We start from the raw sequence: 22,233 nt of genomic DNA, 5'->3' as shown, positions 1-22,233 counted from the left end.
CTCATCCTTTAAATCTTGAATTGAGAGCAAAATGTAATGTACAAGGGCAAAACGTCCCAGTATCTGCTGCTCCTGCAGGGACCTGGGAACCAACTGGGGCTGGTGGGAAGCATAGTGGGAAGGCACAATAATAGGTATTGCTTCTCCTCCTCTCCAGAGACCCAAAGAAAACAGCATTTGTCCTCTGGAAAGGAGGCCGGGGGCAGCAGTCTGCTGCAGGAGGAGGGTTAAGGCTGGGTGAGAGCTTTTGTCTGGTTCCCAAAAGAGACTGAACCGGTGGAGGAGCCAGAACATGGCTAGGTTAAATAAACCCTCAGAGGGCTGGAGGTGAAGCCCTGGCAGACACACAGGCAGCAGGGTGAAGAAAATGAGAATATTTGTGTCAGGGCTGGAAATGTGGGGTTTTTTCTTTCTTCTTTTTTTTTTTTTTTTTAATCTTCTTAGATTAGGAATAATGCACAGTACAAGAAGCACCAAGAAGAGCCTGGTGCCCCAGTTGCAGGGCACCCAGGCAGTATATTACCCCACAAGATCAAGAAATTGGAGCAATACCCCTATAGACTGAGGAAAGGGATAAGGTCTTGCTATAAAACCACGTAAATAAGACAGGAAATGTTTTGAACCTTGTCCAGAAAAGAAATTCTTGAAAATACAAGATGCATTTGGGTAAAATTAGCAAACAGAAAGAGAGGTCATGGAGATAAAACAAAGTGGAACTTCTGCATGTTTTCCCCATCTTCAGATAAAGTTGTATTGCCATACACAAGTACAATGACTCCTGAACTTCGGCTTCTTTATTTATAAAACAATATACTAATCCCAATCCCCGGACACACTGACGTAACTGAATGTCATACTTTCCAAATATAATGGATTGCATTCCCATCATAAAATAAATACATTCCAGCAGTGAGCCCCACAGCAAATAACAGAGCTCCAACAGCTGGGGTAAGAGGTACAACAATTGGGTTGTGTCGCTGAAGCCCAAAAGCAAAGTTTTTGCTGGCAGCATTCTAGGAAAACCTATTATAATGCAATGCTACCAAAAAAGTGCTCTTTTCTTTCTAGTTCTGTGCTGCATGCAAAAACTATTTAAAAAAATCCTGGGTAAACAAACATACTCTTTTCCATATGACCTTTTCTTCAGTGTTTTCAAAAGTATATTGTCTTTTCAGTTTAACGCAATATTTGTCAGCTTTTATTTATAGCTTAAAATAAAAGCCTCCCTCAAACTGTCACCAAAAATGCCCTTCTATAGGCATGCTGTCAGGAAAAGGCTTTCCTTCCCTGAGTGTCATCCTGGGCTCAAATACATTTTACTGAAACCAAGATACAAGTGCCTCCAGCAGCCAGTGCATCTTGAATCAGCTGGATATGTACCACTCTGGCCTGAGGGCCGTTTCTGATCTGTGCTATGTGAAAGTGAGAGTTAAATACAATAGATAATCAAGCAGCAATGGTTTGCTCTCATGCACTCTTTCTATTTTTTTCATAAAATAAGCAGACACTAAAACCTTTAAAGAACATTTTTATTCTTATCTAATGTGTAGGGGACAATAACAGTATTTGCAGTAGTATGAAAAAACGGCACATTACCCAATTCTACATGACTCAGCATGTGTTTTTTAACTTAGAAACCGTAACGAAAGGCCTTGGTTCTTCACAAACTGATTGTACTCTGTGGATATAAAAAATGAAAAACTGAAATGTCACATTGCTATTGCATAGTGCTAGCACAAATTCACCAGCATAATGTAAGCAGGCATGACCCAGGGCAGATTACAGATTGCAATAAGTTTGGGAGCTCCTTTGCTGAGAGTCAGAGAGATTCTTGCAACTTCATGGGACATCTTCAAATGTAGCACAGGACTTTATTTCCCGTTCTGCATTCAGTAACTTATTGTGAAGGAAAGAGCCAGAGATGTGCAGTTAGGTGAATGTAGTCCTTTAGAAACTCCATATTTATTTCAGCTGCCAAACAGAGAAGGCTGGTCCTGTGTATTGATCCTTGCAGGAGCTCAGCATTTGGTGTTGTCATGAGTTAACACTTCAGTCAAAGCTGGTATTATTATTAATGGTTGTTTTGAAGTACGCGTATGTTTTTTCTTTCATGACTGAATTTGTGACAGCAGAACCCTGGGAGCCTCCATTTGCATGTTTGTATCCTCAATTTGTGGTAGTGGACTTTGGGGCTTCGGAAGCTACAAAGCTTCCTCCTTCTCAACCCAAAGGGCACTTTCATTTCTTGATGAAACAGTCATTAAGTCAGTCTGTTGAGCTCAGATGTATCCTTCACATCATTCTGATGGCTCTTCTTTTCATTTTCCTGTTTGTATTTCATGTGAAAAAATGCACCCCCTATAATCAAACCTGAAAAACAGAGAGCAATCATCAGTAAAGGGAAGAGAAAACTCTTTGAAAAGGTATTGCAGCAAAGGATCTGACAGCTGCACTGCTTTACCTCTTGTATACATTCCATACTGCTTTACCTCTTGAACAGAAGCAAATGGCTTTGGGCAATGCCCATGCAGCATTGGACCAACAGCGTGTTCAGGGACCCAAGGCACTGATGGGCAGGATTAGATGTCTCAGGGCTCAGGAGAATTCCCCCAAAGGAGAACTTCTCCTTTAGGGTCCGACCAGATGGCAAAGTGTCTTTTCTAGCCCCCCCATCCCTTTGAGCAGTGATTTTTCATGTTTGTCTTGCATTGTAGTCCCTGTTTTTTGTTTTTCATTTTTGTTTGGGGGGAGGGGTGTTTGGTTGTTTGGCTTTGTTTTGTTTTGTTTTTTCCCATGGAATGCCAATTCTGTCACAGAAAAGCTGAGACTACTAACAGCAAAATTGTTCTTTGGGAACTCATTGATATTTGTTGGGGATAGTAGATGGACGCCAGAGATTTGTGCACTTATGGCCAAGAATGACTGAGATTTTCTTCTGGTCTAGATTAGAAGAGTTATACCCTATATCATCAGTTATCACATCTAAGGTGTCTAGATATCTTCATATGCATATATACATATATGTATAAATACTCATCAAATATGCATATTATATGTAAATATACATATATGTTCCACCGTTTTGAATCATTATGAGCTTGTTATATGGTATGTAAACTTATTTCCTCTTTATCCATGTTAGATTATCTATCACTTCCAACATCTCTTTGTTCATTTACTAAAGTATATAGGAATGCTCAGCTACTCCTCTTGCCCCACTCATTTACATTCATATTTGTGGTGTCTGAGTAGTAAATCAGGGAACATGCTAGTATCTATCACCTGCTTCTCAGAGGGAGAAATACCTTCCAGGAGAGAAACAGTTTGTCTTAATGAAAGAGGTTCCCCATCAGATTGGATTGGCTGAGAGTTTGGGGTGTATTTTTTGTTTTGTTGTATTTTGTTTTTCAGTGTCTATGTTTGTCTTTCTTTTAAAGAAGGGAAAATTACAGTGGGTCCTGAGCTTCAAGGCCAAACTCAGTGTTTGTAATCTCCCTGGGTTTCATAAAATCTTTAGATACTTCTCATTTTTTCTTTCTTGCCCATCTCTGATCCCTGTTAAATCCACCTGAGAGGCTGCCATCTGATTTTGCCTTTACAGTGAAAAAAAAACTTGCTATGGAAAAAACCCACATAATCATTTTAAGAATATTTTTAAAAATCCTTTATGAGCTACATACACTGTGTTTTTTAAAAGTCATCAAGCAGTAGCAACTTTCACAGTGATGTCTGAAGCTGACCATCTCTTTTGTAATGAAAACATCTTTACTCAGTTATCCAATGTAATTTTCACTTAAATGTGATGCTATACTGAGGTATCAAACTAAGTCATTGTGCAAAAATAAGTGATGTGAGAAGCTTGATCAGACATGACAAAGATGCAGCTTGAGGCTTTTCTCTTCTTCCATTTTAAGTTATTTGATTTTTGTTTCTCTTTTTATCTTCAAAAGATGAACACATAAGTATCATAAGCATTGTCACTTTCTCTTGCTTCAGGGGTTTGAATATTACAAAAGAAAATCAACTCAGAACTTTGGCTTCGTCTTTTTAAGACTGAACTTGTTCTTGGGGACTCATTCTCTTCTCTTTTAGAATTCAAGTAACGGTAACTTACATAAATTCTTGGGAGTTTTCCCTTTTATCCTCTAATTTAACCCAACTCTTTTGAATATGAGGTCTATAATGCACTTAATTCCTTTTATTTTATTTTCTCCATGAGTCTTTCACAGTCTCTCCCCACTCTACAGCTGAGTCACAGTTTCCAGTGTGGCTCTTGTGACCATCACATTCAAAAATCACACAGGACTGAGCACTGAATTCTCCTTGGTCTTTGCTTCCTTGGGGACTGGATCCCATAAACAGCCATCCTCACTGCTTTTGTGCTTATATTGATGAATAGAATACTAAAGGAGCTGGAGGATGTTATGGCAGCACCTCTCTTGATCATCTACCAAAGGTCTTAGGAGTCTTGGGAGGTTCCTGCTGACTGGAATTTGACCAACGTTATTCCAATCTACAGAAAGGGCATGAGGGGAGACCCAGGGAACTACAGACCTGTTAGTTTAACCTCAGTTCCTGGAAAAATTATGGAGAAGATCATGCTGCGTACTAGTGAAATGCATTTAAAGAACAATGCAATCATTCAGGCACAGTCAACATGGGTTCACAAAGGGAAAGTCCCGTTTAACTAATTTGATGTCTTTCTATTATAAGGTCACCTGACTAGTGGATGAAGGGAAGGTGGTGAATATAGTTTGTCTGGGTTTTAGTAAGGCTGTCCGTTACAGCATCATTCTAGACAAGTTGTCCAGCTGTGGGATGAGCAAGTTTGTGGTGGGCTTGGAGAAGAACTGGCAGAAGGGCAGAGCTCAAAGGGTTGTAGTGAATGGGGCTACACAGGTCACTGGTGATATCCCTCAGGATTCAATTCTAGGGCCAGTTCTGTTTAATATATTTATCAACAATCTGGATGTAGGAGTCGAATGCACTGTTAGCAAGTTTGCTGATGATACCAAACTGGGAGGTGCTGTTGACCCTCTTGAGGGACAGGAGGCCTTGCAGGGGGATCTAGATAGATTGGAACATTTGGTAATGATTAATGGGATGAAATTTAACACATCTGAATTCTGGATTCTATACCAGCGATGGAGTAATGCTGGGCACAAGTATATAATCAGGAGAGGAGTGACTGGAGAGCAGCCCTGCAGCAAGGAACCCGGGGCGTGCTGGTCAGCAGCAGCTCCATGTGAGTCAGCACTGTATGCCCGGGCAGCCAAGAGGGCAAACTGCATCTTGGGGTTCATCAAACACAGCATCACACGGATGGTCAAGAGGCCATTACCTCACTGTATTCAGCAATGGTGCAGCCTCACCTTGACTGCTGTGTGCAGTTCTGAGCCCTACAGTTTAAGAAGGATGTGATCTGGATAGACTGGAAAAATGGGCTGATTCCAATGGGATGAAGTTCAACAATGCCAAGTGCTGGGTCCTGCACTTTGGCCACAACAACCCCCTGCAGCGCTACAGGCTGGGCACAGAGTGGCTGGAGAGCAGCCAGGCAGAAAGGGACCTGGGGGTACTGATTGACAGGAAGCTCAGCATGAGCCAACAGTGTGCCCAGGTGGCCAAGAAGGCCAATGGTATCCTGGCCTGTATCAAAAATAGTGTGGTCAGCAGGACAAGGGAAGTGATCCTTCCCCTGTACTCTGCATTGGTGAGGCCACACCTGGAGTATTGTGTTCAGTTCTGGGCCCCTCAGTCCAGGAAAGATACTGAGGTGCTGGAGCGGGTCCAGAGAAGAGCAACACGACTGGTGAAGGGACTTGAGCACATGACCTATGGTGAGAGGCTGAGGGAGCTGGGGTTGTTCAGTCTGGAGAAGAGGAGGCTTAGAGGTGACCTCATCGCTCTCTATAACTACCTGAAGGGAAGTTATAGCCAGGTGGGAACTGGTCTCTTCTCCCAGGCAGTTAGCAATAGGACAAGGGGACATGGGCTTAAACTCTGCCAGGGGAAGTTTAGGCTGGATATTAGGAAGAAGTTCTTTACAGAGAGAGTGATCAGGCATTGGAATGGCCTGCCCAGGGAGGTGGTGGACTCACCGTCCCTGGAGGTTTTTAAACTGAGATTGGACATGGCTCTTAGTGCCATGATCTAGTAAATGGGCTGAAGTTGGACCAAGGGTTGGACTTGATGATCTCTGAGGTCTTTTCCAACCTAGCCAATTCTGTGATTCTGTGAAAGTCCTTGAACATGTCCAGAGGAGGGCAACAAAGCTGGTGAAAGGGCTGTAAGGAGCAACCTATGAGGAGTGGCTGAGGACTTTGGACTTGTCTATTTTGGGCAAAAGGAGGCTGAGGGGCAACTTCCTTGCTTTCTACAGCTTTCCGAAGAGAGGACATGGAGAGGGAGATCCTGATCTCTTCTTCCTGGAATCCAGTGACAGGACACATGGGAATGGTTCAAAGCTGCACCAGGGGATGTTTAGATTGGACATGAGGAAACATTTCTTTACTGAGCAGGCGGTCAAACACTGGAACGGGCTTCCTAAAGAGGTGGTCAGTGCCCCAAGCCTGTCAGTATTTAAGAGGCATTTTGACAATGCTCTTAATACCATGCTTTAACATTTGGTCAGCCCTGAACTAGTCAGGCAGTTGGACTAGATGATTGTTGTAGGTCCCTTCGAACTGAAATAGTTCTATTCTATTCTATTCTATTCTATTCTATTCTCCCATCCTGTCCTATCCTATGCTATTCATACAAAAAAAAAATTCTCTTGTCTTGGAAAAAGTTTTAAGCCACTTGTTGAAGTTTTGCTACTTCTGCAACATTAATGACATCTCTTCACCCAGGAAGTCAATCAGTGTCAGAAATGCAGCAGGACCATCATATCTCAGAGACCTGTCTTCATAACAACGAAGAAAAAGTGACATACCAATGATGAGCAGGACCCCAATAAGAATCCCAATTGCCTGGCCAGTGCTTGGCCAGGAGTGCTGACGCTGCACTTCAATAAAACATGAGTTTTCACTTGAACAGCTGCAGATGTTTACTGCAAAAAGAAATGCCATAAGGTTAATGAGAAGTTTAGCGGTCTGTTTTGATTATTCATAATTGTAACTGTTGTCTTGAAATGAACAATTCTGTGCATTGTATACCTTCGAGATTCACTTTTCTTTCCAAAGGTGGTCGTCCGTTATCATTGATTACTACTGGAACAATATACACCTTCTCTTCAAAGTTAGCATGTTTCGGAGAGAGGTAAGCATGAGTAGCTGTAAGTAGGAAATGGGACATTCATGTCAGCACAAGAAAGAAATAAAACTCAACATTTATACCAGCTGCAAATGCTCTTTTTTAAAACTGCTTTGCACATGATGGTAGTTCCTGTTTTCTTCCATGTCATCAGGTCTCATCGGTTTGCAAACATTAAGTCGAAAGGGATGGTCGGAATGCCTGGTCTGTCCTTCAGCATCATATGGTCAGAGAATTTCCTCTTAATTTCCACATCAGGCCAAATCTGATCTTGGGTAGTGCTACACTGATAGCATCATATCTAAACCAAGAATATCCCCCCATACTCATAGAAGCCATAACCAACTTAAATTGTTCCCAAGATAACTTAGTAGGACAGACTGTCCTTCTAGCATGCTTACACTGTCACACCTAAGACTCTTTAAAACTTGGAAAAGACTATAACAGCCATTGGGAGCAGACCAAAGGTTTACTGATGTCAGTATCTTGTCTCTAGAATAAGTGGAGACTACAATAAAAAAGAAAGTATGTCTTTTATTTTCTCCGAATGCTCTCACAGCCTTCAAACATTTTTAACTCAGGGACTTTTGGAGCGAGAGGTAATTTCTTGCTTTGAACTTGTAGAAACATTTTACATACACTACACCCTGTGGCAGCAAGTTCCACAGTTAAATACCTCCATGTTCTATCTGCATTGTAAATCAATCCCATAAGCTTCATTTGAGACTCCCAGGTTTGTGTACTGGAAGAGAGGGCAAACAATGAACCTCTGGCCACCCTGACCATAGCATTCATGATTTTTTAAACCTCTATTGTATTTTTTTCCCTACTCTCTTCCAAGATAAAAAGTAGTATCTTACTTTGCTGCTTCCATAAACTTCCTTATATCAGATTACTCCATAACTCTGATTATCCTTTCACCCTGTCTGAACCTGTTTACAGTTCTACTGCATCTTTTCAGAGATGTAGAGACCAAAGTTCAATATTTGAATAAATAATGGATTTACATGGTGGCATAATGATGTTATCTGATTTCTTCTTTGGCCCCTTCCTGGCAAGTCCGAATATTTTATCTGCTTTTCTTAATAATAATAATAATAATTTGATCTCAAATATTCATGGAACTGTTTACAGGTCTCACTTCTGACTTGTAATGGCCAGCTCAGTACCCATGATTTCAATTTCAAATGTGAATTTGGCAGTCCGGGGTTCACATGAATCTGCCATTTTATTGATCAGCCAACTCAGTCTTGCAAGGATGTTCTGCAATTTTTCACACTTGGTTCCTACTCAAATAAATTTGTATAATGAGTAAACTTTGCCTCCTCATTGCACACTCACATTTATTGACTTACACAGGTCCTAGAAAAAAAAAAAAACCTTTGGAAAATCACACAGGAACTCCCTTCAGTATAAGAGCTGACAATTTAGTCCAACTCCAGATTTTCACATTATTATTTATCCTTTCAAAACTTGTCCTTTTCACATTGTAGCAACCCTGCTTTCTCTAGTGAGACATTTAATCAAACATCTTTTAGAAATTCAGACATGCTCTATTGGCCAAGCACTTATCCATGTGCTTATGATCACCTTCAAAGAACTCCAGTTTGTTTGTGACGCACAACTCCCCTTGCACATGAAATGTCAGAAACACAGTTTGTGAACTGCTCTATTTCATTAGCAGAAGTGATTTCTATTCATTTAAGCACACAGTATATTTTATTCTTATATGTTTCTTCTCTCATAACTAGTAGTGGAATTTTAGCTTATAGCACACTAGAGGTCATCTCCTGAAAAAAATAATTGATGACTTAGGTGTTCAAATAAATACATGCCAAAATACATGTAATTTCTTGACAAACTATTTTTTCTTTGCATGAATACTGGACATGCAATAATAAGAATGAAAAGAAATGTAATATTTATATATCCCAGAGTACTTAGAGAATTTCATATAACTATAACAATAACTTTATTAACTTACCATTGACCTTTGAGATTTCCCAATTATCTATTGCATTCGTATCATCCGCAAGAGAAAAAGTAAATGTTGAAAAATACCACTGTTTATCAGCATCAGTAGCTTGAATGATAGTTCTCTCTCCTCCACTAACTGGGTGGCAGAAGTAGGCAGGATTATCCATAGCTAACAGTGGAGGGTTGTCATTCACATCCTTTAACTGTAGTGTCAAAGTTGTTCTGGATTTCTGAGCTGCATTCTCTGTAGAGTTTAACAAAATGCAAAGTTACATGCACATCTTGGACTTATGCACAGGGTTGTTGCATTTGCAGCTATTGTATAGGTAGACCACCAGGCAGGCAGAGAATGGCGGCATTCTATCTGCAGGCCACAGAGGCAAGGTCTCAGGAGGTCCTGAGGGTCTCATGGTAACTGCCACCACCTTTTGAAAAGTATGGTTCATTTACCCCCAATTCTTTTTAAGTACAGAGCACTAGCAAGTGAAAGGAGGCAGGCAGACCACCATATCTGGTAAACTGTCACATCCATCATATCTGGTAAGCAATCATATCCAAGGTAACCAGTGCTTTTTGGAACACTCTTTCAAGCACAAAACTCCTTAAGTTTCCCATGTCTCTTCTACATACAGGAAACGTAAGTCAATATTCTACCTTGGGGCAAAGACAGGGGACCCAAGGAAAGCTTTGAGAGCCGTGACATTTCTCCAGTTTGTAGTTGTTTCATCACTTACTTTGTTCTGATGCAACAACCTCAACTGTGTATGTTTCTTGTTGCTCTCGATCCAAAGTGGACGCAGTGTATACCTGCCCAGTGACTGAATCAATCTTCAGCCATTTCCTCACATCACCTTTTAAGGAGTATCTTTGGAAAGAAATGGGGAAAAAAATCACATCTACAATCCCAAATCAGGAAAAAAATGCTGACAAAACAAATACTATATTGATTTTAGGCAAGCAGCTTGATTACAATTGTACTCGAAGAGAAAGTTCTTGGAGGAGTCCCAGTGCTAGATCTAACCAGGAGAAACAGACAGAGAATGGAGGCAAAAGTCATTGAGAATAAAGAGTGAGAGCAGAACCGTGGGAATGCCTCCAGCCTGTGTGCTGCAACTCCACCTGCCTCCTAACTGAGAAACCTGGGGTGTTTCTGAGCTTTTGGTCCAACAGGGCACTCTGTCCCAACCCCATGTGCCTCTCTCTCCTTCACATCTCCCATGTCTTGGTTATGATGGGTGCACAAGCCAAAGGCTGGGGGCAGAGGGTGGGTTAGCAAGGGGCTGGGACCCCAAGGTGGACCACACTGGTTATCTGCTGCCAGTCTGGAGCAGCCTGCAATTACCATAGGGGCAGCCCTGGAACAGAGAGGGCTTTAAGCATCACCGCATAATTGCCTTTATATTCCTGCTAAAAAAAAGAAAAGAAAAAAAAAAAAAGAAAAAGAAAACCATCACACACAGCAAACAACAAGGTCTCTACATATTCACTTATACAAACTCAACCATGAAACTACGACCCAGATAAAGCACAAGCATTTGCTTGAGCAGATGTGATCTGACCTTCTCATTAAATGTTTTTGTTCTTTCGGTGCCCCTTGCATAAAAAACAGCATGCTGACATGCTTGAACATCTTTTACTTTTTATGCTTTTTATTTTATGGCCTTTAACCTATTTTTTAGCAGAAACGTGGCTTATGTATATATGAATTCCTGTCATCTGTCTCTGTGATCGTCCTCCAGAACTTCTGGGCTACGTGGCTCATTTTCAAACCAGTTTGACAGAAAGCCAAACATGCTAAATTCCCAAAAGTTAGGGGAAATTAGAAAGCCAGATGAGAAACCTCTGGGAATAAAAATCCACAGCAGGCCTAACAGTCATATTCTGCTACTCCATTAACTACTTGGTGTTTTGCTGAATTTTAGTTAAATTTCAAGGGTCATTTGGTTTGAGTTGATATGGTCAGCATGCCAGCTGGGAATCATGCAGCAGGAGCCACAAATAATTCTGTGTGCCCACTGCGTGAGGTACATTTACACCACACAATACAGCACTATGCATAGATCCATGAGCTGGCAGGGGCTCGGGGTGACTCAATCACACAACATGGCGTTGGGCTACTGGGTGAGCCAAACTGAGGTTTTGCATTCCACTCACAAGCACAGGAGTTGTCTTGCACAGAGTTTTGCATCTGCAGTGGAAGCAGGCATGTTCATCTTCGGCAATTGGAAAATGAAATGAATTAGTTGCTAATTGTTGACTTGAGCTTCACTACAGGTTGTGTGTTTTGGTGGAGAAAAAGCCCTGTGTGGTTTCTTGTGTGACATGAAAAACAGCTACTGTCCTCCTGGTTTCTAGGGGTATGCAGGATCTGCTTCACTTGTTAAAGGCATTATGGATAAGGAAACTCTGTTATTCTCAGACCAGCTCTGCCTTTTTCCTGGAGATATATATTGCCCTTCTTCCCTTTGTTTCCTAGTTCAAGGGCTGCACTGGTTGATACTCATCACAGCATAGAGAGAAAGCTCTTTAGAAAAGCATTGCCCAACATTCTGCTGCTGGTAGGTCACCAGCCACCAACCGACCACACCTCCACCTTCTACTAGGAGATGAGATTTTGTAAAAAAGTCTTTTCCGGCATGCCAAATATTGAGTATGTTTTCCTTGTACCTCTTTTAGAACAATTTTCTAAATCCTATATTCAATAAAGAAATCATGGCTACTCTTTTTTACCGTACAGTATCCCCCTCAGGATCATAGGCCTCCACCGTCATGATCACAGTATCGACAGGAATGTCTTCAGACACTTCTGCTTTGTAAACCGTCTCACGGAAAACAGGTGGCTCATCCACATTTGTTACGAAAACTTTAAACAAGGTAAGGGAGCTTGAGTTGTACTGCACGCCTGACACCAGAGGTTCGGGGTTTGTGGCATTGATCACCAGGTTGTACACTGGAGTTTCTTCAAAATCAAGAGCCTGGATAAATTAGAAAAAAACAGTGCTTTAAGCAATGGCCCTGCTGCCATGGGGAGCTCCCATAGGAAATCATAAAGTCCCCCTCTTCTCAAGGAGGAGATTGCATCCCAAACAGATACAGATTAAATGAGGGAGAGCTCTCAGGAGTAAAATGATACTGGAAACAGACAATTTAAATGAAACCATATGCCTGTTTGGAGGCCTCCTCAGCAACTAAATTTCCTAATAAAGTTGCCACCTGCCTGACTAAGTTTAATAACTATATCCTGTTTACAACAACAGTATTTATAGCTCTGCAAGAGGGCCTCGGGTGACCTGTGGGTGACAAAAGTCATGCGAGGGTTGTCACACTGCAGAGTTTCTCACAATTGCCTCCTTGGGAAAAAATGACGCTGACAATGAGCCTGAAGGTGGTCCACCAAAAGCTGCATTTGCCTGCTCTTGATCCAGCTGGCAGCAAGTGAACTGGATGGAAACAAGAAGTCACTCCTTGGAAAATGAGTGATAGGTTTTCTGGACCTGTAATTCAAGTGCCTTCAAGAAAACTGATTTCAAAGGGAGAGCACTTTTGCTATTGAAATTCACATATGCCACAGAAAGTGTTCCTTATATCCCTGTCTCCAACATAAAACATATGGGATGTATCCCCCACTACAGCACACGCTGACTGTGGCTTTGTTGCAGTTAGGTTTGCCTCAGCAAGAACAGCCTCTCCATCCTGACACTGAGACACATTGGTCTCTATTGTACCTCCCATTGCAAAAGCCACTGATGCAAGAGCACCAGCAGGAAGGAAGATCTGCCCTGTGACAGTCCACCATCATGACCACAGTCAATGGAATCATTTAGCTGGCTTTGTCTGTTCCAGAAACTCTGCTGCAAAATCACTAGAATAATGCCATTTTTTTTTTTCTTTACAGTGCATAAAGCCCTATGTCATCCCTGTTGGAGAAGGGGCCAGCAACAGAGCCATCGGAGGGAGCTTCTGATGGTGGTGGGTGGGTTGGGAGGTGAGGTATACCTGAGCACTGCACAGGCACAGCACCTGAGCCCAAGAGTGAGGCCTTCTGCAGTCTGCACCATGGTTAGAGTGTCCTCACCCCACCACCAGCCAAACTCCCCTCTGCAAATCATCACCAGGGCAGTTACTGCTTATGCAAAATATATATACATAAATTACATATATATCTCTCTCTAAAGGAGAAGAATAAATCCATCTATTCACCTTGTTAATCCTGACGAACCCTCGGTTTGTTTCAGGATCTGTCTCTATGGTGAAAGAGTTGTTTGGATCACCTTCCTTCACTTGGTAAATGATGTAGGAGCTCCCTGTGGCAGGCTCGTCTCCATCAGTAGCTTGAATTTCTAATATCACCGTTCCTACTGGGATACTTTCTGCAACAGTCACATTGTGATACTGAGGAGAGAGAGATCATTGAAACATGACACACCAAGCACCATCTGTACATAAAAAAACCTGAGCCCTACAACAGGCTCGCGACCCATGAGCACAGATGTACTTCAACCCACAACAGCTGTGTGAGCGAGGGAAGTAGTGGGTGCATTTCCCAGCAGAGACATAACCAGTTTACAGAGACATACAAAAGCCTTACTGACATGCCTTGCAGCAGTAGAAGTGAGCTACCTCACTTCCAGAGGGAACCCAGAGATGCAAGATGGGCACAAGACCCTCTGCAGAGTGGCTATATGCCTGGTTTTAGACATACATTTATCAAAGGTGTTGGGATCTCTGTTAGTGTTAGTATAGCAGCAGTCCCAGAACCTCTGGAGGAGCCTTTACCTCTTCTGTTGAAACTACTCCATGTACATGCAATGGTCACAGCAGTAGGGACAGCACCTAGGTCTCCTCTGTACCCAGTGAGCATCCTAGCCACTGTTTGTCAAATATTTAATTTCTCTGCCCACCATGGGCTGTTGCCACATTAGTGGCCCAGCTCCATTTACTCTGTTTGATGTGTGCCCTGACCCAGAAGTCTCATTTTGAGACCAGGTCGTGGTGTGAGACCTTGAAGTGAGAAAGTCAACAGCCTGCTATGTAGTCACACAGTCTACATGTGTCTAAGCTTCTGTTATCATCAACAAAAGACATGGGCAATGCAGTCAGCAAAGCCCAAAACCCAACACAGCTTCCCCAAGCGGACATCACAACTGATGAGCTAGACATCTCTCCTGAGCCCATTGCCTACATTGCCTACACATGTGGTGGAAGCTTAGACACCTTAATGTAGGCATTCCAGCCACTGCAGTGTCTGCAGGCAGGTTTGGGCCAGCAGGCAGATGTCACAGAAGGTCTGCAGGTCTCTTTGCCACATGCCACCACCCCCACCAGAGGAAGATGCCTGACACTCATTCCTGAATGAAGGGCCAACAGGTATGCATTTGGGCATGGACCACTGATACACTGTTTCTGGTTATAGAAAATACTGCCTTTGATTTTCATTTACCTTCTGGCTTTTCTGGATATATTAATACTGTGTTTGGAAGGGAACTTGAGAGATGTTAGCTTTTTTCCACTTAGCTATTTTAATTAATTTTAAAGCCTTTTCTTCCTCCTTTCCCTCCAGAACTTAGATTTCCGTAATAAACTGCTTTAGTAGAATCATTTCTCTCTGTACACGGTTTTCCACTGAGAAAATTACCTTATATTTCAGAATTAACTAACAGTTTGCCCCACTGTCTAGTGTCTAGATAGACCTTATATGTAGGCTTTGTACCTTGCCTTTACTTTCACTAGTCAATTGCTCTGTTACTTGTCCTGTAAATGGCTGGTTTCTCACTGACATTCTATAGATATTGAATGTATGCTCAAACATTTGTCAAAAGTTGTTGGGACATCAAAAACAGTGTTAAAAATACTCACATCTGATTTTTCAAAGATGGGAATCTGGTCATTGATGTCGATGACATGTATTTGCACGTCACAGATTGTCTGGAATACTGCATGGAAAGAGAACCAACAACGTCACAGTGATCCTTCTGACAAAAATAAGTTTCCTCCAAATAGGTTCACTGTGAGCAAAAGTGAGTACTGCCAAGTTGCCTGGTCTGAGCAAAACCCTGCTGTTATAAGAAGCACTTGATATCAAAAATACCTTGTAGTCAGTGTGACTCTCACTCTCTTACTATTCACTTTCCCAGTTTCTTCAGCTTTGTCCCATCCTGTCTGGTTTCATCTCCTTCATCTTTTTTAATGGTATCACTTTACCAGGATGATGATAGCTATGAATGGTGCTTCTCAATATCATTTTTGTGTGTTGAAAAGTAAGACCCATGTTGTTATGCTACCTTGTCCTCTTGATGGGCCATCAGGCAGCACCCTCGTGTTTGTTACAGACAGACTTAAACCTCAAGATATCTGTAAATCTAAACTCTATGTGAGCAGGGGCACCATAGAAATGAGGGTTTGTGATTTTAAAAGCATACTCTGTCTGATCATGTGCTATTCATATGTAGCTGCATTTTAGTGTTTTACCAACCCCTTTCATGAGCTGAAAGTTATGGAATGTTCTAAGCAAAAGTGTTTGGACGTAAGTCAAATAAGCATCCAAAACAAACCATCAGCTTCTTCCCCTACAAAGTTTTCAGATAGTCTGTCTACGTGATGCTATTTCATTTAGAGACAAATCACGCTGCTTTCCTTGCATGCCAGTTCCTCCATCCACGCATTTTGCCTGACTATAAGGAGTCCAACACAAAGTGTTAAGCTTTAGTATGGAGTTTGATTTCCTTTCCATTCAGTGAACAACAAAGGACTCCTGGGAACTTACATAATGGACAAGATTCTTTTTGAAGATTAATTTCAGCTCTCAATCTTTTAAAATACATTATCTAGGCTCTCTGAGCAGCTGTGTTTAATTTCTTCATTTTTTTCAGCAAGTCCCTTTGAAAGATTTTTGGGGAAAACCACAATCATGATCTCTTCATTTTTTTCCCCTGTGGAAGGAAATCTCTTACTGGAGTACTTGTTAATAAGCTTCCCAGTTTATCCATGCTCTGCCCCAGAGCTGGTTTCCTTCCATACTTGCTTTATGAATCATGATTAACCTCTCTGCAACTGGAGAACAAGGCAGTACCATGCCAGAGCAAGCCAATTCCCAGTGCTGCTGCTGCTGCTTCCAGTGAATCCCCTAGGTCTCCTCTCATCCCTTGGACACCAGGCACTGGGGATGCCAGCATGAACAAAATTATTCCAGTATATAACATATATTCCATTACTCCAATATATAGCTTACCTTCATCAGTCACCAGCACCTTCAAGGAATAGTTGGATACAATGCGCTTGTTTAACGAGCGGCTCATTAACTGCAAAACTCCAGTGTCTTGCTGAATAAAGAACAGATTACTTGAAGGAGTAGGAGGAACCTGACTTTTGATTTGGAACTGCAGACGAGAGTTAAGGGTGTGCTCCTTATCCATGTCCGTAGCAAACACAGTGCCAATATTACTTCCTGTGGCAGAGGAGAGTCTGGAATTAGTCAGATAATGCGGCGGTTCTGTTCCTTCACAGAGGTGCACGCTGATGATAGTGATACCAGTATAAAGAGTAGAAGGGTGATAAAAATACAGCTGCATGGAAAACACAGCAAAGGACACAGTCATTCAACTTCTGGGAGTTTTTCCTTTAGCATCCCAAACAGCTGTTTTGGGATGGGTGTAGTCCAAAGGACTGAGATATGTGTAACAACAGACACTTCAGCCTTGAAACCAAAAAACTGATGTGAAGACTTAAGGACAGGTTTTGGTATTGGTCCATTGAAGTCAAAGGCATTATGCTGTACAAGCATCTGGAGGAGGGAAAATGGGCTCGTGCCACTTTAAGTGGTTATCCAAAACTGCAGTTGTGGGAAAGTGCAATTTTTAAATTTTAAATGGAATAACATTTCTTACATAGGAGTCTTAGGTCTGTCCTTCTCATGTTATTGAAATCCTTTCCACGTGGATTATTGAAGGGAAAAAAACAGGTCAGTCAGCACAGGAAAACATTTCTCTGGGGAAGCTGCATTTTACTCTTTGGGATCAGAATTTCCAGCTTTATTTGCACACAGGCGGAAACAGTAAGAGGATGAGATTGATGTGTATAAATTAGTAGAAGCTGATTTCTTACCTGCACCTTCATTTTCTTGAACTTCAATTACAGTGAGGGCCTGCTGGCATACGGGGGGATTGTCATTAATGTCTTCCACAATAATGCTGACCTGCAGAGGCTTGTCCACTAGTTCTCCCTCATTATCTTTTGTGACCAGGTAGAAAACATACTGCAATAAGAATACTGAGATTAGATGTCTTGAATGTCCACTGTGACGATATTTTATATTTAAATGTGTAACTATGGGAGTGTTACCTGCAAATTAAGTATCCTCTCATGTTTGTTCAGTATTTTCACTCTGTTTAATATAGAACTCTTCCATCACACCCTGGTGCCTGAGGTCTGGGTTCTCAAAAGAATCTAAAAGTCCTGAATACTTCAATGCACTGTGGACTTGCTCTCACAAAAATTCATGAAAAGCAAGGATGTCTCATTTTTGTCACTTTGCAAATTCATCCGCCACATACAGATAGGACTCCTCCAGCATATCTGATCCCTGTCATGTTCTGTGCCCAAATTTCCTCCAAGAACAAAAAAGGGACAGAGGGTTTTCTGTCTAAAAGACCCCCAGATGGGGAACTTCAGGATAACTTCACAGTTGCATATGCAAGTGAAACTCTGCTTCTGCTGTGGAGAGATCCTTGAGGCCCCTGGGATCTAGAGGAGATCTGAAGCACCCAAATGCCCTCCGTGAATGCCACCGCACTACCTCTCACTCAGTCACCTACAATCCTGCCATGGTTGGTCCATATTGTACATTATGCATACTCTGTGGGCAGTGATTGCTACTGCCACATCCATGGAGAAATTTAAGGTACCAAACTGAAGGCTGTTTACAAGGCAGTAAATGAATGTACTTTCATATCTATCAAGTCATTCCCAAACAGAAATGACAAAAAATATTTTTTTTCCCCTCTGTTCTTTGTAGTAAGCTTTCTCATATTTACTCCCACACCAATAATCAGCCTCTTGCTATGGTCTCTCCAATCAGTGAGGTTTTATGTGTTTACTTACAGTATCCTTTTCTTCCCTGTCCAATGGTTCAGTCACATAAATAACCCCATTCTGGTCGATGGAAAATGGGAGCCTGGGCAGATTTTCTTTTTCAAAAATCTCATAAACTACATTTGGCTCATTTGACTGCACCTAAAAACACAAAAATAAGTCAGGATAGGAAGTCAGAAGTGCAGGCTGAGATTTAACAGAGATCATTTCTGGACCACAAACAAAAAAAATATTGCATTCCTGTTAGCTTCATATACCAGAAAATTAACAGTTTGGCAGGCTCTTGGGATGAGCTGCAGAAAACCAGAATGATAATCCACCTCTACACTCTGAATTGTTGTGGTGAAGCCATTTTACCTCAGTTTCTCCAGCTGTCCAGATGGGATATGACACATCTTTTATTGGAAAGGTTTTGGGATATGGAGTTAAATGGTGATACATGAGAAGAAAGCATTATATGTATTTTAATGTCTTAATACTTTTTTTTTTTTTCCCCATCTCCTTACACTGTCTATTCCCGCCCATTGTTTTGGTTTATCTAATTCAGACATGCGTAACAACAAAACAAATACCCAGTACCTATCTGCACGTATGTGTGTGCATGCTCTTTATGTGCATCAAAGTCTGTGATGAGGGATCTTTAGTAGGGTGCTTCAGATTTAAAATCAAATGCAGTAAACAAACTGTCAAATTAATGAAGGAGTCAGTATTGCCGTTTATGTTTTATGCTGTATAGCATCAACTGCATTTCATTTTCCCCTAGGTAGAATCAACATGTCATTGGCTGTCACATGAAATTTATATACAAGTGACCTCAGAATGGGAGCACTGTTGCATATTAGTTTTTATTCCACCTGTTTTCACTCCGGGCTTCCTCAGGCTGTCACTGAGGCCAGTGGGAATAACACCGAGTCAGTTACTCTTGCAAACTGGATCCAAGGAATCCTGCCATGCTCAAGGGATGACAGAATTGGGGATGTCAGTGCCAAGGTATTTTTCAAAGCCAAACATTTCTGAAAAGCTGCTGACCTGTTAGTTAATATTTAGTGATGTATACATTGCTATCAGTCTGCAGTTATTGGCAAAATATTTTGCATTTGCACTGCAAAAAGAGGAATACAGTGGAAATGCAGGGTGCTGAAGGAGGGAATTTCAGTCCTTCCTAGGTACTTTTAATATAGCAGGTGTGCTGCGTCACCCAAAACTGATCACAGCAGATGTCCCTGAGTGTAGGGGACTGCCCACAGCATGATGGGGATGGAGATCATCACCTGCCGGGCTTTTCCGCGAATGGAAGAAGCTAACCTCAAATTAGCCTTCAACAGGCTATCTCTTGGGTCACCTAAAGCCTGGAGGGCCTGTGGTGTTAGGATGAAGCTGCAAGTGCCCAAAGAAACCCACTGGGAGAGAATAGCGGCACCTCTGCAGAGGCATCCAACTGCCACATCTGTTCGGGAGCTCCCTTGGGGTGTCTCAAGAGCTTTATTTTTCATGTTGTGCCAAATACCCTTGTAAGACACCTTTTTTATTCCACTTGTTACACTGCAACAAAATTACCCGAATGTTTCCTCTATCCATGGGATATTCTCACACACAGGCTGTGCTAACAGCCTTTCCAAACCGAAGGGCAAAGTCCAGTCACTCTAATGTTTGTTTTGACAGTGTATCAGTCACCTTCAAACCATTAACTTTCAAACTACCAGGAAGTTTATAAGACCTGCACTAAAGATAATTTCCAAAGGGTACCATACAAAAAATAACCGGGTGGTGCCAAAGCCCTTCTGAAGAGCCTGGTGTTGAATGCAGTGGGGACACCTTCACAGTTAGCTGGGAGAAAATGACTCTGAGGCACCAAGGAGAGGTGCAGAGAGTGCAGTCAATGGTCCTACCTGGCTGATTTGAACAGGGTGGACCTGGGTGGAGTTTTCTTGGATGTAGATGGTGGGGGGAGCTTTCCACAGGCTCTCCTTCACAGTGATGATCACATCAGTGCTGCTGGTGAAAGCATTTGTTGACATCCCTGCCATGTCCTTCACAGTGACAACAAGCGTGAATGTGTCCTGCTTTTGAGGATCTAAGTAATAAGAACCTAGAGACAGAGCAAAGAGTCAAGTGAAATGAAGCAGAGTCTGTGGAGATGGTTCATCTGCCCATTGCCTCCGACATGCACCATGCTGCTTCATCTGCTCCAGGCTCGCTCCTTAGATGAGCCTCTGTTCCAAATCTCAGCAAGCCACTTCCTCTGGCTTCTCTGAATTATGCAGCACAGCATCATGTGGACATAATCGTATGAGCCCTCTGTGCTGTGGTCTCATGTTGTGCAGATGCATTGCTGAACAGCCCTCATTTCAGTTAGGCACTTGTTCAACCCAGGAGAACAGGCAGGGTTTTGAAATCATTGCAGTTTAGTTGGGATCACATGGGCAGCTGAGTTTTCTTTCAATTTTTCATGTTACTGCTTTTGTTTTTCTAGATTTCAAGGAAGATAATCAATCCCAAGATATGACTCAGCGTATAGTCCTGAGGGACAGAGGATCTACCTCTCTTCTCAATGTACTTTTAGATCCCAATCTCCATTTCTGCTAACATCCCTTGAATTTGGTGGGACACAAAGTTCCCCAAAACCAGGGCCTCAGTGGAGTACATCCCACTGACTATGTTTATTCAGAATTCAACATCAGAGCTGTGTTGTTGTTTTCTTCCTATGTTCACCCAGGAACTCGTGTTTACCTTTTGACAAGAATCTTTTTACATACCTGTCCTACTCGGTGAGATTTCTCCAGTTACATTATCAATCTTGAAAAGCATTTCTCCATAAGGGTTGGGAAAATGATGGAGAATGCTGTACCTCAGCTGTGCATGGGGAGTCGTAGGATCATCACGGTCTGTGGCATGAACTTGCATGAAGGGCTTGCCTGTTCAGATTAGAAAAGGAACAGTGGTAAGAGGAGACTGAAACCTCAACACATAAGTCCATCAGAACATAGCTCTCAGGCCAGGAAGGCAGTTTATGGGAAGCCACCCTTGTTTCATAATCTGTCTCTCATGGTAAGCCGTGCTTGTACGTGAAGGTAACACTGCCTGTGTACCATCCCACAGGTCCCCCCTCCACCAGCTCTGCTTAGTAGGATCACAACAGGTATGAAGACCAGTTGATGAAAAAGGTGACAGAGCTAAATAAGAGAGCTATCTACCACCCAAGAGTGCCTGTACCCAGGATGTAACTCACTGGTATCTCTCTTCAAGGCCACATTGCAGTGACTTGCACAAAGACTGACTTTGCAGTCTTTAGTTCATTAGTTTTAGATCATTAGTTCAACCCAAAGCACCTTGAGAAAAATGCCCTACAGCTGTGGCACATTTATAATTTAAGGAACAATCATACAGTGAAAAAAAAAGGAAATTCATGGTAACAATAAGTGAATTTTTGCCTTTTGATCACCAATGCAATATTCAAAATCTTTTACATTGGATGCAGTTGAAAAATACAGTAAAATATTGCAGGATGGCTTTCTGACCTCATGAAGCTTTCTATATGTATTCTTTAGCAAAAGGTTCTTCTTGAGTCCATAGTCACAGAGATAATAGCTGGCTGAGGCCTTTGTTTAATTTCCAAGACGTGAGTCTTGAACTTCTCTTCAATACTTTCCTGAGTTCTGGACTGGATCACTGCAATCCATAATCCACGACTCTCTCCTAAGTACCAAGGTTCAGCCCATGTTCTGAGAAGCATCCGTCACAGTAAACACACACTCCCTATCTACATTGGCATTTTGTTTCATTGATTTGCAAACACTTACGAATTTTTAGCATTCCCTTTCTGTATAGCCTTTGACAACGTTTAAACTTTAAAATCCTTCTAGCATAGGAGCTTTTTTCAGTACAATAGAGAAGGCAGCAATATTTGCTATTTAA

At 42.0% G+C, this 22,233-nt stretch overlaps 1 protein-coding gene across 1 annotated transcript in view; it reads right to left on the bottom strand.

Moving 5' to 3' along the window:
* Positions 1–1,512: 1,512 nt before the first annotated feature.
* Positions 1,513–22,233, bottom strand: part of CDH17 (cadherin 17) — a 29,908-nt gene continuing 9,187 nt past the window's right edge. The window contains exons 6-18 of the mRNA XM_065831808.2: positions 21,075–21,233; positions 20,208–20,407; positions 18,328–18,459; positions 17,332–17,482; positions 16,460–16,675; positions 15,088–15,164; positions 13,432–13,623; positions 11,962–12,206; positions 9,966–10,096; positions 9,239–9,475; positions 7,158–7,274; positions 6,935–7,051; positions 1,513–2,370 (exon numbers count right to left, since the gene is read on the bottom strand). Of these exons, the coding sequence (XP_065687880.1) occupies positions 2,261–2,370; positions 6,935–7,051; positions 7,158–7,274; positions 9,239–9,475; positions 9,966–10,096; positions 11,962–12,206; positions 13,432–13,623; positions 15,088–15,164; positions 16,460–16,675; positions 17,332–17,482; positions 18,328–18,459; positions 20,208–20,407; positions 21,075–21,233 (2,084 nt within the window). The 3' untranslated portion in view covers positions 1,513–2,260. The remainder of the gene's footprint in view (positions 2,371–6,934; positions 7,052–7,157; positions 7,275–9,238; positions 9,476–9,965; positions 10,097–11,961; positions 12,207–13,431; positions 13,624–15,087; positions 15,165–16,459; positions 16,676–17,331; positions 17,483–18,327; positions 18,460–20,207; positions 20,408–21,074; positions 21,234–22,233) is intronic.

Source organism: Patagioenas fasciata, chromosome 2 (genome assembly GCF_037038585.1).
Source record: "Patagioenas fasciata isolate bPatFas1 chromosome 2, bPatFas1.hap1, whole genome shotgun sequence".
In the NCBI taxonomy this organism is placed as follows: domain Eukaryota; kingdom Metazoa; phylum Chordata; class Aves; order Columbiformes; family Columbidae; genus Patagioenas; species Patagioenas fasciata.
This window is presented reverse-complemented; position numbering and strand designations above follow the sequence as displayed.